This window comes from Phasianus colchicus, chromosome 35, assembly GCF_987193195.1.
Source record: "Phasianus colchicus chromosome 35, bPhaCol1.hap1.1, whole genome shotgun sequence".
NCBI lineage: Eukaryota > Metazoa > Chordata > Aves > Galliformes > Phasianidae > Phasianus > Phasianus colchicus.
In genome coordinates this window covers 1,541,974-1,564,206 of record NC_143470.1, presented here as the reverse complement: position 1 = coordinate 1,564,206, position 22,233 = coordinate 1,541,974, and the positions used below count along the sequence as shown (strand labels likewise).

Genomic DNA, 22,233 nt, shown 5'->3' with positions numbered 1-22,233 from the left:
ACCCCCACCCCCCCCTTCTGACACCCCCCAGACCCCCATCCCTCCTCCTGCCCCCCCCATCCCCCCTTGTGACCCCCCCAGACCCCCCCAAACCCCCACCCCCCCCTTCTGACACCCCCCAGACCCCCATCCCTCCTCCTGCCCCCCCCATCCCCCCTTGTGACCCCCCCAGACCCCCCCAAACCCCCATCCCCCCCCTTCTGACACCCCCCAGACCCCCATCCCCCCTTCTGACCCCCCCATCCCCCTTGAGACCCCCCCAGACCCCCCCAAACACCCATCCCCCCTCCAGACCCCCCCTCCCTCCTTCTGACCCCCCCAGACCCCCCCAAACCCCCACCCCCCCCTTCTGACACACCTCAGACCCTTCCAGACCCCCCTGTGACCCCCCCTCCCCACTTGTGACCCCCCCAGACCCCCCCGTTTTCCCCCCCAACCCCCTTGTGACCCCCCCAGACTCCCCCAAACCCCCACCCCCCCCTTCTGACACCCCTCAGACCCTTCCAGACCCCCCCGTGACCCCCCCATTCCCCTTGTGACCCCCCCATCCCCCCCCAACCCCCTTGTGACCCCCCCCCAAACCCCCCTCCTCCCTCCTTCCCCCCCCCTCCCACCCACACCCCTCTCCATTCCCACTCCCCTCCTCAAAACCCCCTCCTTGAGACACCCCCCCCTATTTTTTATGCCCTCCCAAACCCCCATCCCCCCTCCTGCCCCCCCTCCCCCCTTGTGACCCCCCCCATCCCCCCCCTTCTGACACCCCTCAGACCCTTGCAGACCCCCCCGTGACCCCCACTCCCCCCTTGTGACCCCCCAGACCCCCCCAACCCCCATCCCCCCTCCTGACCCCCCATCCCCCTTGTGACCCCCCCAGACCCCCCCAAACCCCCACCCCCCCCTTCTGACACCCCTCAGACCCTTCCAGACCCCCCCTTGTGACCCCCACTCCCCCCTTGTGACCCCCCCAGACCCCCCCAAAACCCCACCCCCCCCTTCTGACACCCCTCAGACCCTTCCAGACCCCCCCATGACCCCCCCTCCCCCCTTGTGACCCCCCCATCCCTCCCCCAAACCCCCATCCCCCCTCCTGATCCCCCTCCCCCTTATGACACCCCCAGACCCCCATCCCCCCTCCTGACCCCCCATCCCCCTTGAGACCCCCCCAGACCCCCCCAAACTCCCATCACCCCCCTTCTGACACCCCCCAGACCCCCATCCCCCCTTCTGACCCCCCCATCCCCCTTGAGACCCCCCCAGACCCCCCCAAACACCCATCCCCCCTCCAGACCCCCCCTCCCTCCTTCTGACCCCCCCAGACCCCCCCAAACCCCCACCCCCCCCTTCTGACACCCCTCAGACCCTTCCAGACCCCCTCCTGACCCCCCCAACCCCCTTGTGACCCCCCCAGACCCCCCCGTGATCCCCCATCCCCCCCCCAACCCCCATCCCCCCTTCTGACCCCCCACAAACCCCCCTCCCCCCTCCTTCCCCCCCCCCCACCCACACCCCTCTCCATTCCCACTCCCTCCCACAAAACCCCCTCCTTGAGACCCCCCCCTTTTTTTTGTGCCCCCCAAACCCCCATCCCCCCTCCTGCCCCCCCCTCCTTCTGACCCCCCCAGACCCCCATCCCCCCTCCTGACCCCCCCATCCCCCTTGTGACCCCCCAGAACCCCCCAAACCCCCACCCCCCCCTTCTGACACCCCTCAGACCCTTCCAGACCCCCCCGTGACCCCCCCAATCCCCCCTTGTGACCCCCCCAGACCCCCCCAAACCCCCACCCCCCCCTTCTGACACCCCTCAGACCCTTCCAGACCCCCCCGTTTTCCCCCCCAACCCCCTTGTGACCCCCCCAGACCCCCCCAAACCCCCACCCCCCCCTTCTGACACCCCTCAGACCCTTCCAGACCCCCCCGTGACCCCCCCAATCCCCTTGTGACCCCCCCATCCCCCCCCCAACCCCCCTCCCCCCTTGTGACCCCCCCCAAACCCCCTCCCCCCCACACCCCTCTCCATTCCCACTCCCCTCCTCAAAACCCCCTCCTTGAAACCCCCCCCCCCCCTATTTTTTATGCCCCCCCCCGGGGGTTCTGACCACCGCCCCCCCCCCTCAGACCATGCAGGCCGAGGGCCCCCCCCTGCTGCTTTCGGAGGCGGTGGGGAGGGCGGCCAGGGCAGTGGGGGTCCGGGCTTTGGGGACCCCCGAGAGCAGAGAGCTGAGCGAGGGACCCCTGCAGGATGGCTACAGGCAGCAGGTAAATTGGGGGGGGGGGATGTTTATTTGGGGGGGGGTCACAAGGGGGTCACAAGGGGGGGGTCTGAGGGGGGTCAGAAGGGGGGAAGGGGGTTTGGGGGGGGGCTGGGGGGGTCTGAGGGGGGTCAGAAGGGGGGATGGGGGTTTGGGGGGGTCTGAGGTGAGTCACAGGGGGGGAAGGGGGTTTGGGGGGGGGCTGGGGGGGTCACAGGGGGGGCTGGGGGGGTCTGAGGTGGGTCAGAAGGGGGGAAGGGGGTTTGGGGGGGGGCTGGGGGGGTCACAGGGGGGTCTGGGGGGGTCTGAGGGGGGTCAGAAGGGGGGAAGGGGATTTGGGGGGGGCTGGGGGGGTCTGAGGGGGGTCAGAAGGGGGGAAGGGGGTTTGGGTGGGGGCTGGGGGGGTCACAGGGGGGGAAGGGGGGGTCTGAGGGGGGTCAGAAGGGGGGCTGGGGGTCTGGGGGGGTCTGAGGTGGGTCACAGGGGGGGATGGCGGTTTGGTGGGGGGCTGGGGGGGTCACAGGGGGGTCTGAGGGGGGTCAGAAGGGGGGAAGGGGGTTTGGGGGGGGGCTGGGGGGGTCACAGGGGGGTCTGGGGGGGTCTGAGGGGGGTCAGAAGGGGGGAAGGGGATTGGGGGGGGGCTGGGGGGGTCACAGGGGGGGCTGGGGGGGTCTGAGGGGGGTCAGAAGGGGGGATGGGGGTCTGGGGGGGGTCTGGGGGGGGGTCAGAATTGGGGCTGGGGGTTTGGGGGGGGGGCTGGGGGGGTTATTGGGGGGGCTGTGGGGGGTCTGAGGGGCGTCAGAAGGGGGGAAGGGGGTTTGGGGGGGGGGGCTGGGGGGGTCACAGGGTTGGGGGCTTATGGGGGGTTTGGGGGGGTCTGAGGGGGGTCAGAAGGGGGGATGGGGGTTTGGGGGGGGCTGGGGGGGTCACGGGGTTGGGGGGTTATTGGGGGGGGCTGGGGGGGGTCTGAGGGGCGTCAGAAGGGGGGATGGGGGTTTGGGGGGGGTCTCTATGGGGGGGGGTCCATAGGGGTCTCGGGGTGGGTCTGTATGGGGGGGGGTCTCTATGGGGAGGGGGTCTCTATGGGGGGGGGGCTATGGAGGTCTGGGGGGGGGTCTCTATGGGGGGATCTATATGGGGGGGGGTCCATCGGGGTGTGGGGGGGGTCTGTATGGGGGGGGGTCTTGGGGGGGTCTCTATTGGGGGGGGGTCGCTGGGATCTTGGGGGCGGGGGTCCTTAGGGGTCTCGGGGGGGGTCTGTATGGGGGGGGAGGTCTGTCTGTGGGGGGGTCTTTATGGGGGGGTCCATAGGGGTCTGGGGGGGGGTCTGTATGGGGGGGGGGTCTGTATTGGGGGGGGTCCATAGGGGTCTCTATGGGGGGGGTCAGTATGGGGGAGGGTCCATAGGGATCTGGGGGGGGTCTGTATGGGGGGGGTCTGTATGGGGGGGGGTCCATAGGGGTCTGGGGGGGGTGGTCTCTATGGGGGGGGGGGCCATGGGGGTCTGGGGGGGTCTCTATTGGGGGGGGTCGCTGAGATCTTGGGGGCGGGGGTCCATAGGGGTCTCGAAGCGGGTCTGTATGGGGGGGGGGTCTGTATGGGGGGGTCCATGGGGGTCTGGGGGGGGTCTGTATGGGGGGGGGGGTCTGTATGGGGGGGGGGTCTGTATGGGGGGGTCCATAGGGGTCTGGGGGGTTTCTATTGGGGGGGGGGTCGCTGGGATCTTGGGGGCGGGGGTCCATAGGGGTCTCGGGGGGGGGTCTGTATGGGGGGGGGTCTGTATGGAGGGGTCCATAGGGGTCTGGGGGGGGGTTTGTATGGGGGGGGGGGTCTGTATTGGGGGGGGTCCATAGGGGTCTCTATGGGGGGGTCCATAGGGATCTGGGGGGGGGGGGGTCTATATGGGGGGGTCCACAGGGGTCTGGGGGGGGTGGTCTCTATGGGGGGGGGGGGGAATCCCATTAGGCTTACGGGGGTCCCTGCAGAAAAACGGGGGTCTCTAAGTGTGGGGGGGGGAAGGAGGGGGGGGGTCAATATAGACTCTGAATTTGGGGAGGGGTCTCCAATCCCCCCCCCCCTTTCCCCCCCCCAGTTGCTGTCTGACCTCCGGCGTCGCCTCCGCGAAGACCCCGATTTCACCCCCCGCCGCTTCCCCTGCGCCCACCGCGCCTTCGCCGAGCCCCCCCCGGAGTGACCCCCCCCCCCCCCAAACCCCCCCCCCCCCAAATTAATGGACCCCCCCCCCCCCAAATGAAAGCACGGCTGCCGCTCTTTCATCTCTTTTATTCGCTTTTTTTTCCTCCGCAAACGGCGATTTTTTGTCCTTTTTCTCAACGTTTAACAAAGAGGGGGGGGGGATTTGGGGGGGGGGGGGGATCGAGGGGGGGGGGTTGGGGGGGTTGTGCCCCATAAGTGTGGGGCGGAGCTCCAGAAATGTGGGCTGTGCCCCATAAGTGTGGGGCAGGACCCCATAAATGAAGGTTGTGCCCCATAAGTGTGGGGCGGAGCTCCATAAATGTGGGCTGTGCCCCATAAGTGTGGGGCAGGACCCCATAAATGAAGGTTGTGCCCCATAAGTGTGGGGTGGAGCTCCAGAAATGCGGTCTGTGCCCCATAAGTGTGGGGCAGAATCCCAGAACTGTGCCCCATAAGTGTGGGCCAGGACCCTATAAATGAGGGTTGTGCCCCATAAGTGTGGGGCAGGACCCCATAAATGAGGGCTGTGCCCCATAAGTGTGGGGCAGGACCCCATAAATGAGGGTTGTGGCCCATAAGTGTGGGGCAGAATCCCAGAACTGCGCCCCGTAAGTGTGGGGCAGGACCCCATAAATGAAGGTTGTGCCCCGTAAGTGTGGGGCAGAACCCCATAAATGAGGGTTGTGCCCCATAAGTGTGGGGCGGAGCTCCAGAAATGCGGTCTGTGCCCCATAAGTGTGGGGCAGGACCCCATAAATGCGGTCTGTGCCCCATAAGTGTGGGGCAGAATCCCAGAACTGTGCCCCATAAGTGTGGGGCAAAACCTCATAAACCCCAGAACTTCTGGTTGTGCCCCACAAGTGTGGGGCAGAACCCCATAAACCCCAGAACTGCGGGTTGTGCCCCATAAGTGTGGGGCAAAACCCCATAACTGTGGTCTCTACCCCATAAGTGTGGGGCAGAACCTCATAAACCCCAGAACTGTGGGTTGTGCCCCATAAGTGTGGGGCAAAACCCCATAACTGTGGTCTCTGCCCCATAAGTGTGGGGCAGAACCCCATAAACCCCAGAACTGCAGGTTGTGCCCCATAAGTGTGGGGCAAAACCCCATAACTGTGGTCTGTGCCCCATAAGTGTGGGGCAGAACCTCATAAACCCCAGAACTGCGGGTTGTGCCCCATAAGTGTGGGGCAAAACCCCATAACTGTGGTCTGTGCCCCATAAGTGTGGGGCAGAACCTCATAAACCCCAGAACTGCGGGTTGTGCCCCGTAAGTGTGGGGCAAAACCCCATAACTGCTGTCTCTGCCCCACACTTATGGGGCAGAACCTGTAACTATGGAAGGGGGGGGGAGGATGGGGGGGGGCAGAATTCGGGAATATGGGGCGCACCCCCCAAATGTGGGGCAGAACCCATAATGGGGGGGGGGGGGCAAAACCCATAATTGGGGGGGGAGATGCAGACCCCCCCCCAAAATATGGGGTGGACCCCCTAAATGTGGGGCAGAACCCATAATGGGGGGGGGGGGCAAAACCCATTATGGGGGGGGGAAGGGGGGGGCAGAACCCATAATGGGGGGGGGAAATGCAGACCCCCCCCAAAATATGGGGTGCACCCCTCCCCCCAAGTGTGGGGCAGAACCCATTATAGGGTGGGGGGGGCAGAACCCATTATGGGGGGGGGAGGGGGGGGGACAAAACCCATTATAGGAGTGGGGGGGGGGGGGGGGCAGAAACCATTTTGGGGGGGGGGGGGAATGCAGACCCCCCCCCACCCAAAATATGGGGTGGACCCCACCCCAAGTGTGGGGCAGAACCAATTGGGGGGGGGGGGGCAAAACCCATTTTGGGGGGGGGGGGGGGCAGAACGCATTATAGGAGTTGGGGGGGGGCAGAACCCATTTTGGGGGGGGGAAGGGGGGGGGGCAAAACCCATTATAGGAGTGGGGGGGGGGGGGGCAGAACCCATTTTGGGGGGGGGGGGAATGCAGACCCCCCCCCCCACCCAAAATATGGGGTGGACCCCCCCCCAAGTGTGGGGCAGAACCAAATGGGGGGGGGGGCAAAACCCATTTTGGGGGGGGGGAGGGGGGGCCAGAACCCATTATAGGGTGGGGGGGAGAAAATCTATTATGGCGGGGGGGGAAGGGGGGGGGGGCAGAACCCATTTTTGGGGGGGGGGGGGGCCCAGAACCCCCCCCCCAAGTGTGGGGCAGAGCCCCCTAAGTGTGGGTCCAGCTGCTGCCCCCCCCCTCACCTATTTTCTCCCCCTCCCCCCCCCCAAAAATGGAGCCCCCTCCCTCAGTGTGGGGGGGGTCCTGCTGCCGCCCCCCCCCCTATTTTTTCTTCCCCCCCCCAAAAAATTGGAGCCCCCTCCCTCAGGGTTGGGGGGGGGTCCAGCTGCTGCCCCCCCCCCTATTTTCTCCTCCCCCCCCCCCAAAAAACTGGAGCCCCCTCCCTCAGCGAGGTGGGTTACATTAATTTTTTTTTGGGGGGGGGGTCTGGAAGCCCCTCAATGTGGGCGCAATGGGGGCCGCGGCCCCGTATTTTTTTTTGGGGGGGGGGGCTCCAAAACCGTGGGGGGGGGGCGGGGGGGGGGCGGTGCCCCCCATGATGATGCGGGGGGGGGGCGGCGTTGGGCCGGGGGGGGTTGGCCGGATGCTGGATTTTGGGGGGGGGGGCACCGGGGGGGTGGTGATGGTGGTGGTGATGGTGGTGGGGGGGGGGTGGGGGGGTGGGGGGGGTTCCGAAGGGTGTTGATTTTGGGTGCCCCCCCCCCACGGTTTGGGGGGGGCGAGGATCGGGACGGGAAGTTGGGGGGGGGGTCGGGGGAAAAGGACGAGGGTTGGGGGGGGGGGGGGGGGGCGGGGGGGGGGGTAAAAGGCGACCCAATGGGAGGAGGGGTAAAGTGGGGGGGGGGAGGGGGGGGAGGGGGGGGTCCTGGGGGGGCACCGAAATTCACCACGGGGGGAACTGAGGAGTCGACGACCGGCAGCAGCACCTGGGGGGGGGGAGATAAATGGGGGGGGGGTTAAATGGGGGGGGGTTAAATGGGGGGGGGTTAAATGGGGGGGGATAAATGGGGGGGGGTAATTGAGGGGGGGTAAATGGGGGGGGGGATAAATGGGGGGGTTATAAATGGGGGGGGTAAATGAGGGGGGATATAAATGGGGGGGGTAAATGAGGGGGGATATAAATGGGGGGGGGTAAATGGGGGGGGGCATAAATGGGGGGGGGAGATAAATGGGGGGGGATATAAATGGGGGGGGATAAATGGTGGGGGGATAAATGGGGGGATAAATGGGGGGGGGATATAAATGGGGGGGGTTTAAATGGGGGGGGGTTTAAATGGGGGGGGGTTTAAATGGGGGGGGTAAATGAGGGGGGGGTAAATGAGGGGGGAGATAAATGGGGGGGGGGATATAAATGGGGGGGGTATAAATGGGGGGGTAAATGAGGGGGGGGTTAATGAGGGGGGAGATAAATGGGGGGGATGTAAATGGGGGGGGTTTAAATGGGGGGGGGTTAAATGGGGGGGGTAAATGAGGGGAGAGAGAGATAAATGGGGGGGGATATAAATGGGGGGGGGTATAAATGGGGGGGGTATAAATGGGGGGGGTATAAATGGGGGGTAAATGAGGGGGGAGATAAATGGGGGGGCATATAAATGGGGGATATAAATGGGGGGGTAAATGGGGGGGGTAAATGGGGGGGGGATAGAAATGGGGGGGGGTAAATGGGGGGGAGATAAATGGGGGGGGGATAAATGAGGGGGAGATATAAATGGGGGGGGGGATAAATGGGGGGGGGATAAATGAGAGGGGGGGTTAAATGGGGGGATAAATGGGGGGGAAAAATGAATGGGGGGGATATAAATGGGGGGGGTAAATGGGGGGGGAGATAAATGGGGGGGCAGATATAAATGGGAGGGGGATAAATGAATGGGGGGGATGTAAATGGGGGGGGATAAATGGGGGGGGAATAAATGGGGGGGGTTTAAATGGGGGGGGGTTTAAATGGGGGGGGTAAATGAGGGGGGGGTAAATGAGGGGGGAGATAAATGGGGGGGGGATATAAATGGGGGGGGATATAAATGGGGGGGGATAAATGATGGGGGAGATAAATGGGGGGGATAAATGGGGGGGAAGATGTAAATGGGGGGGGATAAATGGGGGGGGGAATATAAATGGGGGGGGGAGATAAATGGGGGGGATAAATGGGGGGGGATATAAATGGGGGGATGTAAATGGGGGGGTAAATGGGGGGGGGGATAAGGGGAGGATATAAAGGGGGGGGATAAATGGAGGGAGGTATAAATGGGGGGGGGTATAAATGGGGAGGGTAAATGGGGGGGGGATAAATGGGGGGGGATAAATGGGGGGGGATATAAATGGGGGGGATATATAAATGGGGGGGGTAAATGGGGGGGGATATAAACGGGGGGAGAAATAAATGGGGGGGCATATAAATGGGAGGGGGAGATAAATGGGGGGGGTGAGATACAAATGGGGGGGTGAGGGAATTGGGGGGGCATATAAATGGGGGGGGTATAAATGGGGGGGGATAAATGGGGGGGGAGATAAATGGGGGGGGTATAAATTTGGGGAGATATAAAGGGGGGGATAAATGCGGGGGGGGCATATAAATGGGGGGGATAAATGGGGGGGGATAAATGGGGAGGAATATAAATGGGGGGGGGGATAAATGGGGGGAGATAAATGGGGGGGGCAGATATAAATGGTGGGGGGATAAGGGGAGGATATAAAGGGGGGGAGATATAAAAGGGGGGGGGTTAAATGAGGGGAATGTAAATGGGGGGGGATATAAATGGGGGGAGAAATGAGGGGGGGGGATAAATGGAGGGGGGTATAAATAGGGGGGGTAAATGAGGGGGGAGATAAATGGGGGGGGAGATAAAAGGGGGGGTATAAATTTGGGGAGATATAAATGGGGGGGGTAAATGGGGGGGGATATAAACGGGGGGGGGGAGATAAAATGGGGGGGGGAGATAAATGGGAAATATAAGTGGGGGGGGTGAGATATAAATGGGGGAAATATAAATGGGGGGGGGGAGAGAAATGGGAGGGCAGAAATAAATGGGGGGGGGGAGAAATAAATGGGGCGGGGGGAGAGAAATGGGGGGGGGGGGCGGGGGGGGCTGTACCTGCTGGAAGCTGCTCTGCCCGGCCCCATAGAAATCAGAGGGGGGGGGCAACTCCTGGCGCACCTGGAGGGGGGGGGGGGTGAAAAAAAATTGGGGGGGGGGGGGAAGATAAGGAATGGGGACCCACAGCTGCTATTTGCATAGCCCCGCCCACCGCATTCAAGCCCCGCCTTCCTCCATATATCCCTGCGTACTCGATTTGCATAACCCCGCCCACTTTAACGAAGCCCCACCCGCTGCCACCAATCCCAACCTATCTCAATCTACCCCCGCAGCCTCTATCTGCATAACCCCGCCCACTTTCCCGAAGCCCCGCCCACCCCATCAAACTCCGTCCCACGCCCCACCCATGGACTCACATCCCTCGATTTGCATAACCCCGCCCACTCCGCGTAGCCCCGCCCACTCCATTAAGCCCCAAGCCCCACCCACGTATACCCACAGCTTCCCTTTGCATAACCCCGCCCACTTTCCCATACCCCGCCCACTCCCACCCACATATCCTCACAGCCATTTGCATAAGCCCGCCCACGCCTTCAAGCCCCGCCTACCTCCGTATACCCCCACACCCTCAATTTACATAACCCCACCCACTTCCCAGTAGCCCCACCCACTCCGTTAAGCCTAACCCCACCCATATCCTCTTTGCCTTTTGCGTAACCCCGCCCACTTCTCTTGAAGCCACGCCCACTCCGTTTAGCCCCAGCCCCCACCCACATAACCCCAAAGTCATTTGCATAACCCCGCCCACTTCCCCATAGCCCCATACCCCGTGTATTTCTAGCCCGTCGATTTGCATAACCCCGCCCACTCTTTGTTGCCCCACCCACACAGCTCAGCCCGAACCACCACCCACCTACCCCCCACAGCCCCCATTTGCATAACTCCACCCACTTCCCATAGCCCCGCCCACTTCCCCATAGCCCCGCCCACAGTGCTCAGCCCCAACCCTTTCACCTACTCCTACCCTCAATTTGCATATCCCCACCCATTTATCCATAGCCCCGCCCACACCGCGGAGCCCCAACCCCCTTTCCACCTACCCCCCACAGCCCCCATTTGCATAACCCCGCCCACCCCGTTAGCCCCGCCCACACCGCTCAGCCCTAAACCTTTCACCTACCCCCTACCCTCAATTTGCATAACCCCGCCCACTCTCCCGTAACCCCGCCCACACCGCTCAGCCCCAACGCCCCTTCCACCTACCCCCCACAGCCATTTGCATAACCCCGCCTACCCCGTTAGCCCCGCCCAAACCACTCAGCCCCAACCCCCCTCCCACCTACCCCCCACAGCCTCCATTTGCATAACCCCGCCCACTCTCCCGCAACCCCGCCCAGTGCTCAGCCCCAACCCTTTCACCTACCCCTACCCTCAATTTGCATAACCCCACCCACTTCCCCATAGCCCCGCCCACACCGCTCATCCCCAACCCCCTTCCCACCTACCCCCCACCGCCCCCATTTGCATAACCCCGCCCACTCCATTAGCCCCGCCCACACCGCTCATCCCCAACCCCCTCCCACCTACCCCCCACCGCCCCCATTTGCATAACCCCGCCCACTCCATTAGCCCCGCCCACACCGCTCATCCCCAACCCCCTTCCCACCTACCCCCCACCGCCCCCATTTGTATAACCCCGCCCACCCCGTTAGCCCCGCCCACATCGCTCATCCCCAACCCCCTTCCCACCTACCCCACCGCCATTTGCATAACCCCGCCCACTCCCCATAGCCCCGCCCACACCGCTCAGCCCCAACCCTTTCACCTACCCTCTATTTGCATAACCCCGCCCACTCCCCCGTAGCCCCGCCCACACCGCTCCTGCCCAACCCCCTCCCACCTATCCCCCCACCGCCCCCATTTGCATAACCCCGCCCACTGTCCCATAGCCCCGCCCACACCGCTCATCCCCAACCCCCTTCCCACCTACCCCCCACAGCCCCCATTTGCATAACCCCGCCCACCCCGTTAGCCCCGCTCACACCGCTCAGCCCCAACCCTTTCGCCTACCCCTACCCTATTTGCATAACCCCGCCCACTTCCCCATAACCCCACACCTTCCCATGCTCTCTCAGCCCTCGATTTGCATAACCCCGCCCACTCTCCCATAGCCCCGCCCACAGTGCTCATCCCCAACCCTCCTACCTATCCCCACAGTCCCCATTTGCATAACCCCACCCACTTTCCCATAGCCCCGCCCACTGCCTTCAAGTCCCACCCACCTCTATACCCCCCACACTCTCAATTTGCATAACCCCGCCCACTTTCCCGTAGCCCCTCCCACACCACTCAACCCTAAACCTTTCACCTACCCCCTACCCTCCATTTGCATAACCCCGCCCATTTATCCATAGCCCCGCCCACACCGCTCATCCCCAACCCCCTTCCCACCTACCCCCCCACCGCCCCCATTTGCATAACCCCGCCCACCCCGTTAGCCCCGCCCACCTGCAGCATGGGTGCCTCCGGGCAGTAGGGGGCGCTGTAGACGAATGGAGGCGCTGTGGGGTACAGCAGCCCCCCCGCCCCCCCCAGCTTGGCCAGCTCCGCCCCCGGGACCCCCAGCTCCACAAATGGGGCCTTCAGAGCCACCGCGGCGCCCGGAACCAGCAGCGGTCTGGGGGCAGAGGTCAAAGGTCACGGGGGTCACGGGGGGGCGCAGGGAGCACAGGGGTCATAGGGGTCACGGAGGTGGGGTGTGGGGAGCAGAAGGGGCTTGGAGGTCAAAGGTCACTGGGGTCATGGGGCGCAAGGGTCAGAGGTCATAGGGGTCACGGAGAGGCACAGTGGGCGTGGGATCAAAGGTCAAAGGTCACAGTGGTCACAGGGGTCATGGGGTCACAGGGGTCAGAGGTCATAGGGGGCACGGAGGGGTGGTGTGGGGAGCAAAAGGGGGGTATATGGAGGACGGGGGCAGAGGTCAAAGGTCACTGTGGTCACAGGGTCATGGGGTGCAAGGGTCAGAGGTCATAGGGGTCACGGAGGGAGTGTGTGGGGAGCAGAAGGGGCTTGGAGGTCAAAGGTCACTGGGGTCATGGGGCGCAAGGGTCAGAGGTCATAGGGGTCACGGAGGGGAGCAGAAGGGGTTGGGGGTGTAGGGAGCACGGGGGCAGGGGTCAAAGGTCACTGGGGTCACTGGGGTCATGGGGGTGCAGGGGTCAGAGGTTATAGGGGTCATGGAGGGGGAGTGTGGGGAGCAGAAGGGGTTGGGGGTGTAGGGAGCATGGGGGCAGAGGTCAAAGGTCATGGGGTCACGGGGGTCAAGGGGGCGCAGGGAGCGCAGGGGTCAGAGGTCATAGGGGTCACGGAGGGGGGGTGTGGGGAGCAGAAGGGGGTTGGAGGTCAAAGGTCATGGGGTCGGAGGGATCATGGGGCGCAGGGGTCAGAGATCATGGGGGTCATGGAGGGGAGCAGAAGGTTGGGGGTGTAGGGAGCACAGGGGTTGGAGGTCAAAGGTCACAGGGTCACAGGGGTCAAAGGGGCGCAGGGAGCGCAGGGGTCATAGGGGTCACGGAGGGGGGGTGGGGAGCAGAAGGGGGTTGGAGGTCAAAGGTCATGGGGTCACAGGGGTCACAGAGGGGGGTGGTGGATCTGTGGGGTGATGGTTGGGGATCTATGGGGCACTCTATGGGGTGGGGCTGGGGAATCTATGGGGCAGCTGTGGGGCGATCTGTGGGGCAGCAGGAGGGATCTATGGGGTGATCTATGGGGCAGTGAAGGGGAATCTATGGGGTGATGGTTGGGGATCTGTGGGGCCATCTATGGGGCAGCGAGGGATCTATGGGGCAGCACAAGGATCTATGGGGCGATGGGGGGGATCTATGGGGTGACAATATGGGATCTATGGGGCACCCTATGGGGCGATGCTGTGGGATCTATGGGGCAGCTGTGGGGCGATCTATGGGGCAGCAGGAGGGATCTATGGGGTGATCTATGGGGCAGTGGAGGGGAATCTATGGGGCCATCTATGGGGCAGTGTGGGATCTATGGGGCAGCAGAGCGATCTATGGGGTGAGCTATGGGGCAGCAAAAGGATCTATGGGGCGATGGGGGGAGATCTATGGGGTGACAATATGGGATCTATGGGGCACTCGATGGGGTGGGGCTGGGGAATCTATGGGGCAGCTCTAGCGCGATCTATGGGGCAGCAGGACGGATCTATAGGGCAATCTATGGGGCAGTGGGGGGGAATCTATGGGGTGATTTATGGGATGGTGGCGGATCTATGGGGCGATGGGGGGGGATCTATGGGGCAGCTGGAAAGATCTATGGGGTGATGGTATGGGATCTGTGGGGCACCCTATGGGGTGGGCCTGGGAAATCTATGGGGCAGCTGTGGGGTGATCTATGGGGCAGCAGGAAGGATCTATGGGGCAACCTGTGGGGCAGTGGGGGGGAATCTATGGGGTGATTTATGGGATAGTTGTGGATCTATGGGGTGATGGGGGGGATCTATGGGGCAGAAGAGGGATCTGTGGGGCAGCAGAGGGATCTATGGGGCACTCTATGGGGCAGTAGGAGATCTATGGGGCAGCAGAGAGATCGGGTGAGCTATGGGGCAATGGTGGGGAATCTATGGGGCGAAAGATCTATGGGGTGATGGGGGATCTATGGGGTGATGGTTGGGGATCTATGGGGCACTCTATGGGGTGGGGCTGGGGAATCTATGGGGCAGCTGTGGGGCGATCTATGGGGCAGCAGGAGGGATCTATGGGGTGATCTATGGGGCAGTGGAGAGGAATCTATGGGGTGATGGTTGGGGATCTATGGGGCCATCTATGGGGCAGCGGGGGATCTATGGGGCAGGAGAGGGATCTATGGGGCAACCTATGGGGCAGCAAAAGGATCTATGGGGCGTTGGGGGGGATCTATGGGGCAGAAGAAAAGACCTATGGGGTGATGGGGGATCTATGGGGTGATGGTATGGGATCTATGGGGCACTCTATGGGGCGATGCTGGGGGATCTATGGGGCAGCTGTGGGGCGATCTATGGGGCAGCCCCATACCTGTATGGGGGGAGCGATGGCGTCCCGGGCCGGAAGCCGCTGGGGCTGCTGAGCTGCGGCTCCACTGCGCCGGGGAGCTGCGGGGGGAGACGGCGCTCAGCCCCACATCTCTGCCCCACTGCGCCCCACATCCCTGCCCCACTGCACCCCACATCTCTGCCCCACTGCGCCCCACATCCCTGCCCCACTGCGCCCCACATCCCTGCCCCACTGCACCCCACATCTCTGCCCCACTGCGCCCCACATCCCTGCCCCACTGCGCCCCACATCTCTGCCCCACTGCGCCCCACATCCCTGCCCCACTGCGCCCCACATCCCTGCCCCACTGCACCCCACATCTCTGCCCCACTGCGCCCCACATCCCTGCCCCACTGCACCCCACATCTCTGCCCCACTGCGCCCCACATCCCTGCCCCACTGCACCCCACATCTCTGCCCCACTGCGCCCCACATCCCTGCCCCACTGCGCCCCACATCCCTGCCCCACTGCGCCCCACTGCGCCCCACATCTCTGCCCCACTGCGCCCCACATCCCTGCCCCACTGCGCCCCATTGTGCCCCACATCTCTGCCCCAATGTGCCCCACATCCCTGCCCCACTGCACCCCATAACCCTGCCCCACTGCACCCCATTGTGCCCCACATCCCTGCCCCACTGAGCTCCACATCCCTGCCCCACTGCGCCCCACATCCCTGCCCCACTGCACCCCATAACCCTGCCCCACTGCGCCCCATTGTGCCCTACATCCCGGCCCCACTGCGCCCCACTGCACCCCACATCCCTGCCCCACTGCGCCCCATTGTGCCAAACATCCGTGCCCCACTGCGCCCCTTTGTACCCCACATCCCTGCCCCACTGCGCCCCATTGCGCCCCACATCCCTGCCCCACTGAGCTCCACATCCCTGCCCCACTGCGCCCCATTGTGCCCATAACCCTGCCCCACATCCCTGCCCCATTGCGCCCCATTGTGCCCCACATCCCTGCCCCACTGCGCCCCACACCCCTGCCCCATTGCGCCCCATAACCCTGCCCCACTGCACCCCATTGTGCCCCACATCCCTGCCCCACTGCGCCCCACATCTCTGCCCCACTGCGCCCCACATCCCTGCCCCACTGTGCCCCATTGTGCCCCACTGCGCCCCACATCTCTGCCCCACTGCGCCCCATAACCCTGCACCACTGTGCCCCACACCCCTGCCCCACTGCGCCCCATTGTGCCCCACATCCCTGCCCCACTGCGCCCCACATCCCTGCCCCACTGTGCCCCATTGTGCCCCACTGTGCCCCACATCTCTGCCCCACTGCACCCCATTGTGCCCCACTGCGCCCCACATCTCTGCCCCACTGCGCCCCATAACCCTGCACCACTGTGCCCCACACCCCTGCCCCACTGCGCCCCATTGTGCCCCACATCCCTGCCCCACTGCGCCCCACATCCCTGCCCCACTGCGCCCCATTGTGCCCCACTGTGCCCCACATCTCTGCCCCACTGCACCCCATTGTGCCCCACTGCGCCCCACATCTCTGCCCCACTGCGCCCCATAACCCTGCACCACTGTGCCCCACACCCCTGCCCCACTGCGCCCCATTGTGCCCCACATCCCTGCCCCACTGCGCCCCACATCCCTGCCCCACTGCGCCCCATTGTGCCCCACTGTGCCCCACATCTCTGCCCCACTGCACCCCATTGTGCCCCACTGCGCCCCACATCTCTGCCCCACTGCGCCCCATAACCCTGCACCACTGTGCCCCACACCCCTGCCCCACTGCGCCCCATTGTGCCCCACTACACCCTTTAACCCCCCCCCTTACACCCCCCCACCCCTTCAATCCCCCCCCTCTTAACCCGCCCCCTTTATGCGCCCTCCCCAATCCCTTAAACCCCCCCCTTTATGTGTCCCCCCCCACCCCTTTAACCCCCCCCATGTCCCCCCCCACCCCTTCAACCCCCCCCTTTAACCCTCCCCTTTCCCCCCCCCTCCAATCCCTTTCACCCCCCCCTTTATGTGCCCCCCCCACCCCTTTTACCCCCCCCACCCCGTCAATCCCCCCCCTTTATGTGCCCCCCCCACCCCTTTTACCCCCCCCTTTACACCCCCCACCTCTTCAATCCCCCCCCCTTTATGTGCCCCCCCACCCCTTCAATCCCCCCCCTTTAACCCCCCCACCCCTTTAACCCCCCCCCTTAAAACCCCCCACCCCTTCAATCCCCCCCCCTTTATGTGCCTCCCCCACCCCTTTAACCCCCCCCACCCCTTCAATGCCCCCCCTTTATGTGCCCCCCCAATCCCTTAAACCCCCCCCTTATGTGTCCCCCCCCCATGTCCCCCCCCCTTCAATCCCCCCCCTTTATGCGCCCCCCCCTCCAATCCCTTCCACCCCCCCTCCCCATTTGTCCCCACCCGACCCCCCCTTTATGTGTCCCCCCCCACCCCTTTAACCCCCCCTTTATGTGTCCCCCCCCTTTAAACCCCCCCACCCCTTCAATCCCCCCCCCTTTATGTGCCCCCCCACCCCTTTAACCCCCCCATGTCCCCCCCCACCCCTTCAACCCCCCCCTTTACGTCCCCCCCCATTTATGTGTCCCTCCCCCACCCCTTTCACCCCCCCCTTTACAACCCCCCTCTTTAACCCCCCCCTTTTTGTCCCCCCCCACCCCTTTAACCCCCCCCTTTAACCCCCCCTTTATGTGCCCCCCCAATCCCTTAAACCCCCCCCTTATGTGTCCCCCCCCCATGTCCCCCCCCCTTCAATCCCCCCCCTTTATGCGCCCCCCCTCCAATCCCTTCCACCCCCCCTCCCCATATGTCCCCCCCCGACCCCCCCTTTATGCGTCCCCCCACCCCTTCAATCCCCCCCCCTTTATGTGCCCCCCCCACCCCTTCAATCCCCCCCCTTTAACCCCCCCACCCCTTCAATCCCCCCCCTTTATGTCCCCCCCCACCCCTTCAATCCCCCCTTTAACCCCCCCACCCCTTTAACCCCCACCTTTAACCCCCCCCTTCAATGCCCCCCCTTTATGTGCCCCCCCCAATCCCTTAAACCCCCCCCATGTCCCCCCCCCATGTTCCCCCCCCTTCAATCCCCCCCCCTTTATGCGCCCCCCCCTCCAATCCCTTCCCCCCCCCCAGCCCCCCCACCTGTCCTCCGTTGCCCCCCCCCCCATAAAATCCCTCCTGGCCGCCCCGTTGCTGCCCCGGGGGGGGGTCGTGGGGGGGGGCTGCGGCCCCTTTGCCGTCTGTGGGTCTCACCGAGGGGGGGGGGGCAGGGGGGGTCGTTGCCATTGCTGTGGGGCTGAGATGGGGGGCTGCCCCCCCCCCCCCCCCAGCCAGGGCTTCCCATTCTCTGCTGCCTGCGTCCGGCTGGGGGGGGGGGGGAGATGGAAAAAAAGTGAGGGGGGGGATGGAAAAGTGGGGGGGGGGGGGAGAATACGAAAAAATGGGGAGGGGGGGCATAAAAGGGGGGGGAGCACACAAAAAAATGGGGGGGGGACATGAAAGTGGGGGGGGGGCACATGAAAATGGGGAGGGGGACATAAAAGGGGGGGGGACATTAAAATGGGGGGAGGGCATAGAAGTGGGGGGGGACACAAAAATGGGGGGGGACATAAAAGTGATGGGGGGCCATAAAAGTGGGGGGGGACATAAAAGTGGGGGGGGCATAAAAGTGGGGGGGGGACACATAGAAGTGGGGGGGGGCATAAAAGTGGGGGACGGAGGAGATAAAAGTGGGGGGGGGACACATAAAAATGGGGGGGGCATAAAAGTGGGGGGGGATGGAAAAGTGGGGGGGGGAGCACACAAAAAAATGGGGAGGGGGGGACATAAAAGGGGGGGGGACATAAAAATGGGGGGAGGACATAAAAGTGAGGGGGGGGAGCACATGAAAAAATGGGGGGGGGGCAGAAAAGTGGGGGGAGGACATAAAAGTGGGGGGGGACATAAAAGTGGGGGGGGACATAGAAGTGGGGGGGGGCATAAAAGTGTGGGGGGGCATAAAAGTGTGGGGGGGCATAAAAGTGGGGGGGGCATAAAAGGGGGGGGGCATAAAAGGGGGGGGGCATAAAAGGGGGGGAGGGGGGGGATAAAAGGGGGGGGGGGATGGAAAAGTGGGGGGGGGGAGCACACGAAAAAATGGGGGGGGGGCATAAAAGGGAGGGGAGGACATAAAAGTGGGGGGGGACATAAAAGTGGGGGGGGGCATAAAAGTGGGGGGGGGAAATAAAAGTGATAGCGGGGCATAAAAGTGGGGGGGAGGGGGGGATAAAAGTGAGGGGGGGGGGATGGAAAAGTGTGGGGGGGGAGCAGATGAAAAAATGGGGGGGGGCATAAAAGTGAGGGGGGGGAGCACACGAAAAAATGGGGAGGGGGAGCAGAAAAGTGAGGGGGGGGACATGAAAGTGGGGGGGGGCACATAAAAAAATGGGGGGGGGCATAAAAGTGGGGGGGAGAACATGAAAGGGGGGGGGACATAAAAATGGGGGGGGCATAAAAGTGGGGGACGGAGGAGATAAAAGTGGGGGGGGACACATAAAAATGGGGGGGGGCATAAAAGTGGGGGGGGGACGGAAAAGTGGGGGGGGGAGCACACAAAAAAATGGGGAGGGGGGAACATAAAAGGGGGGGGGACATAAAAATGGGGGGAGGACATAAAAGTGAGGGGGGGGAGCACATGAAAAAATGGGGGGGGGGCATAAAAGTGGGGGGAGGACATAAAAGTGGGGGGGGACATAAAAGTGGAAGAGAAGAATGTAAACGTGGGGGGGGACATAAAAGTGAGGGGGGGGACATGAAAGTGGGGGGGGACATAAAAATGGGGGGGGGACACAAAAATGGGGGGGGGATATAAAAGTGGGGGGGGGCATAGAAGTGGGGGGGAGGGGGGGATAAAAGTGAGGGGGGGATGGAAAAGTGGGGGGGGGGAGCACACGAAAAAATGGGGAGGGGGGGCAGAAAAGTGGGGGGGGGACATAAAAGTGGGGGGGGCACATAAAAAAATGGGGGGGGCATAAAAGTGAGGGGGGAGGACATGAAAGGGGGGGGGGACATAAAAATGGGGGGAGGGCATAGAAGTGGGGGGGGACACAAAAATGGGGGGGGACATAAAAGTGATGGGGGAGCATAAAAGTGGGGGGGGGGGACATGAAAGTGGGGGGGGGACACATAAAAATGGAGGGGGGAAAGAAGTGGGGGGGGGACATGAAAGTGAGGGGGGGGGATGGAAAAGTGGGGGGGGGAGCACACGAAAAAATGGGGGGGGGACATGAAAGTGGGGGGGGGACATAAAAATGGGGGGAGGGCATAGAAGTGGGGGGGGGACACAAAAATGGGGGGGGACATAAAAGTGATGGGGGGCATAGAAGTGGGGGGGGGCATAAAAGTGGGGGGGGGGATAAAAGTGAGGGGGGGGGATGGAAAAGTGGGGGGGGAGCACACGAAAAAATGGGGGGGAGGGGGGGCATAAAAGTGGGGGGGGTGACATAAAAGTGGGGGGGGCACATAAAAAAATGGGGGGGGACATAAAGAGGTGGGAGAACATAAAAGTGGGGGGGGGGACACATAAAAATGGGGGGAGAAATAAAGGGGGGGGGACATAAAAGTGGGGGGGGGACGCATAAAAATGGGGGGGGGACACAAATGGGGGGGAGACAAAAATAAGGGGGGGGAGGAGAGACACAAAAATTGTGGGGGGGGGACAAAATTGGGGGGGGGAGACAAAAATGGGGGGGGACAAAAATGGGGGGGGGACAAAAATGGGGGGGGAGGAGATAAAAATGGGGGGGGGACAAAAATGGGGGGGGGGATGAAAACGGGGGGGGGGGAAATGGGGGGGGGAGGAGAGAGACAAAAATGGGGGGGGACAAAATTGGGGGGGGAAGGAGACAAAAATGGGGGGGGGGAAATGGGGGGGGGGAGGAGATAAAAATGGGGGGGGACAAAAATGGGGGGGGACAAAAATTGGGAGGGGATGAAAATGGGGGGGGGGAAGGAGGTAAAAATGGGGGGGGAGGAGAAAAATGGGGGGAGAAAAAATGGGGGGGGGAAATGGGGGAGGGAAGGAGAAAGACAAAAAGGGGGGGTGGAGAGACAAAAATGGGGGGGGGGCCGAAAACAGGGGGGGGAGGAAAAATGGGGGGGAGAAACAAAAATGGGGGGGGGACAAAATTGGGGGGGGAAGGAGATAAAAATGGGGGGGGGACAAAAATGGGGGGGACAAAAATTGGGGGGGGATGAAAATGGGGGGGGGAAGGAGGCAAAAATGGGGGGGGGGGAATGAGGGGGGGGAAATGGGGGGGGGAGAAAAATGGGGGGGGGGAGAAAAATGGGGGGGGGGAGAAAAATGGGGGGGGGATGAAAACGGGGGAGGGAAATGGGGGGGGAAGAGAAACACAAAAATGGGGGGGGGGGAAATGGGGGGGGGAAGAGAAACACAAAAATGGGGGGGGCACAATTGGGGGGGGGAAGGAGACAAAAATGGGGGGGGGACGAAAATGAGGGGGGGAGAAAAATGGGGGGGGGAGAAAAATGGGGGGGGAGAAAAATGGGGGGGGGGATGAAAACGGGGGGGGGATGAAAACGGGGGGGGGAAGGAGGCAAAAATGGGGGGGGAGGACGAAAACGGGGAGAGAAAAATGGGGGGGGGAAAAATGGGGGGGGGGAAATGGGGGGGGGAGAGACAAAAATGGGGGGGGGGACAAAATTGGGGGGGGGAGGAGAAAGACAAAAATGGGGGGGGGGAGAAGAGACAAAAATGGGGGGGGGACGAAAACGGGGGGGGAGAAAAATGGGGGGGGGGAAGGATGCAAAAATGGGGGGGGACGAAAACGGGGGGGGAAAATGGGGGGGGGAGAAAATGGGGGGGGGAGGAAAATGGGGGGAAAAATGGGGGGGGGAATAGTGGGGGGAAAAATGGGGGGGGGGGAAAAATGGGGGGGGGATGAAAACGGGGGGGGGGAAGGAGGCAAAAATGGGGGGGGTGAAAATGGGGGGAGAAAAAGGGGGGGGGAGAAAAATGGGGGGGGGAAGGAGAAAGACAAAAAGGGGGGGGGGGAGAAGAGACAAAAATGGGGGGGGGGGCCGAAAACAGGGGGGGGAGGAAAAATGGGGGGGAGAAACAAAAATGGGGGGGGGACAAAATTGGGGGGGGAAGGAGATAAAAATGGGGGGGGGACAAAAATGGGGGGGACAAAAATTGGGGGGGGATGAAAATGGGGGGGGGAAGGAGGCAAAAATGGGGGGGGGGGGAAATGAGGGGGGGGAAATGGGGGGGAGAAAAATGGGGGGGGAGAAAAATGGGGGGGGGATGAAAACGGGGGAGGGAAATGGGGGGAGGAGAGACAAAAATGGGGGGGGGACAAAATTGGGGGGGGGAAGGAGAAAGACAGAAATGGGGGGGGGACGAAAACGGGGGGGGGGAGGAAAAATGGGGGGGGAGAGACAAAAATGGGGGGGGGACAAAATTGGGGGGGGAAGGAGATAAAAATGGGGGGGAGAAAATGGGGGGGGAAGGAGATAAAAATGGGGGGGGGACAAAAATGGGGGGGCCAAAAATTGGGGGGGGATGAAAATGGGGGGGGAAGGAGGCAAAAATGGGGGGGGGACGAAAATGGGGGGAT

The 22,233-nt window shown here is 63.2% G+C and overlaps 2 protein-coding genes across 2 annotated transcripts in view; one reads left to right on the top strand and one right to left on the bottom strand.

Annotated features, from left to right (window-relative positions):
* Positions 1 to 4,446, top strand: part of BAG6 (BAG cochaperone 6) — a 56,562-nt gene extending 52,116 nt beyond the window's left edge. Inside the window, exons 24-25 of the mRNA XM_090129279.1 lie at positions 2,116 to 2,256; positions 4,342 to 4,446. Coding sequence (XP_089985405.1) covers positions 2,116 to 2,256; positions 4,342 to 4,443 — 243 coding nt within the window. The 3' untranslated portion in view covers positions 4,444 to 4,446. The remainder of the gene's footprint in view (positions 1 to 2,115; positions 2,257 to 4,341) is intronic.
* A 1,314-nt stretch (positions 4,447 to 5,760) lies between these two features.
* Positions 5,761 to 22,233, bottom strand: part of LOC149913740 (protein PRRC2A-like) — a 39,192-nt gene continuing 22,719 nt past the window's right edge. Inside the window, 6 exon segments of the mRNA XM_090128997.1 lie at positions 5,761 to 5,780; positions 7,333 to 7,360; positions 7,362 to 7,445; positions 9,609 to 9,671; positions 12,060 to 12,228; positions 14,618 to 14,694. Of these exon segments, the coding sequence (XP_089985123.1) occupies positions 5,761 to 5,780; positions 7,333 to 7,360; positions 7,362 to 7,445; positions 9,609 to 9,671; positions 12,060 to 12,228; positions 14,618 to 14,694 (441 nt within the window).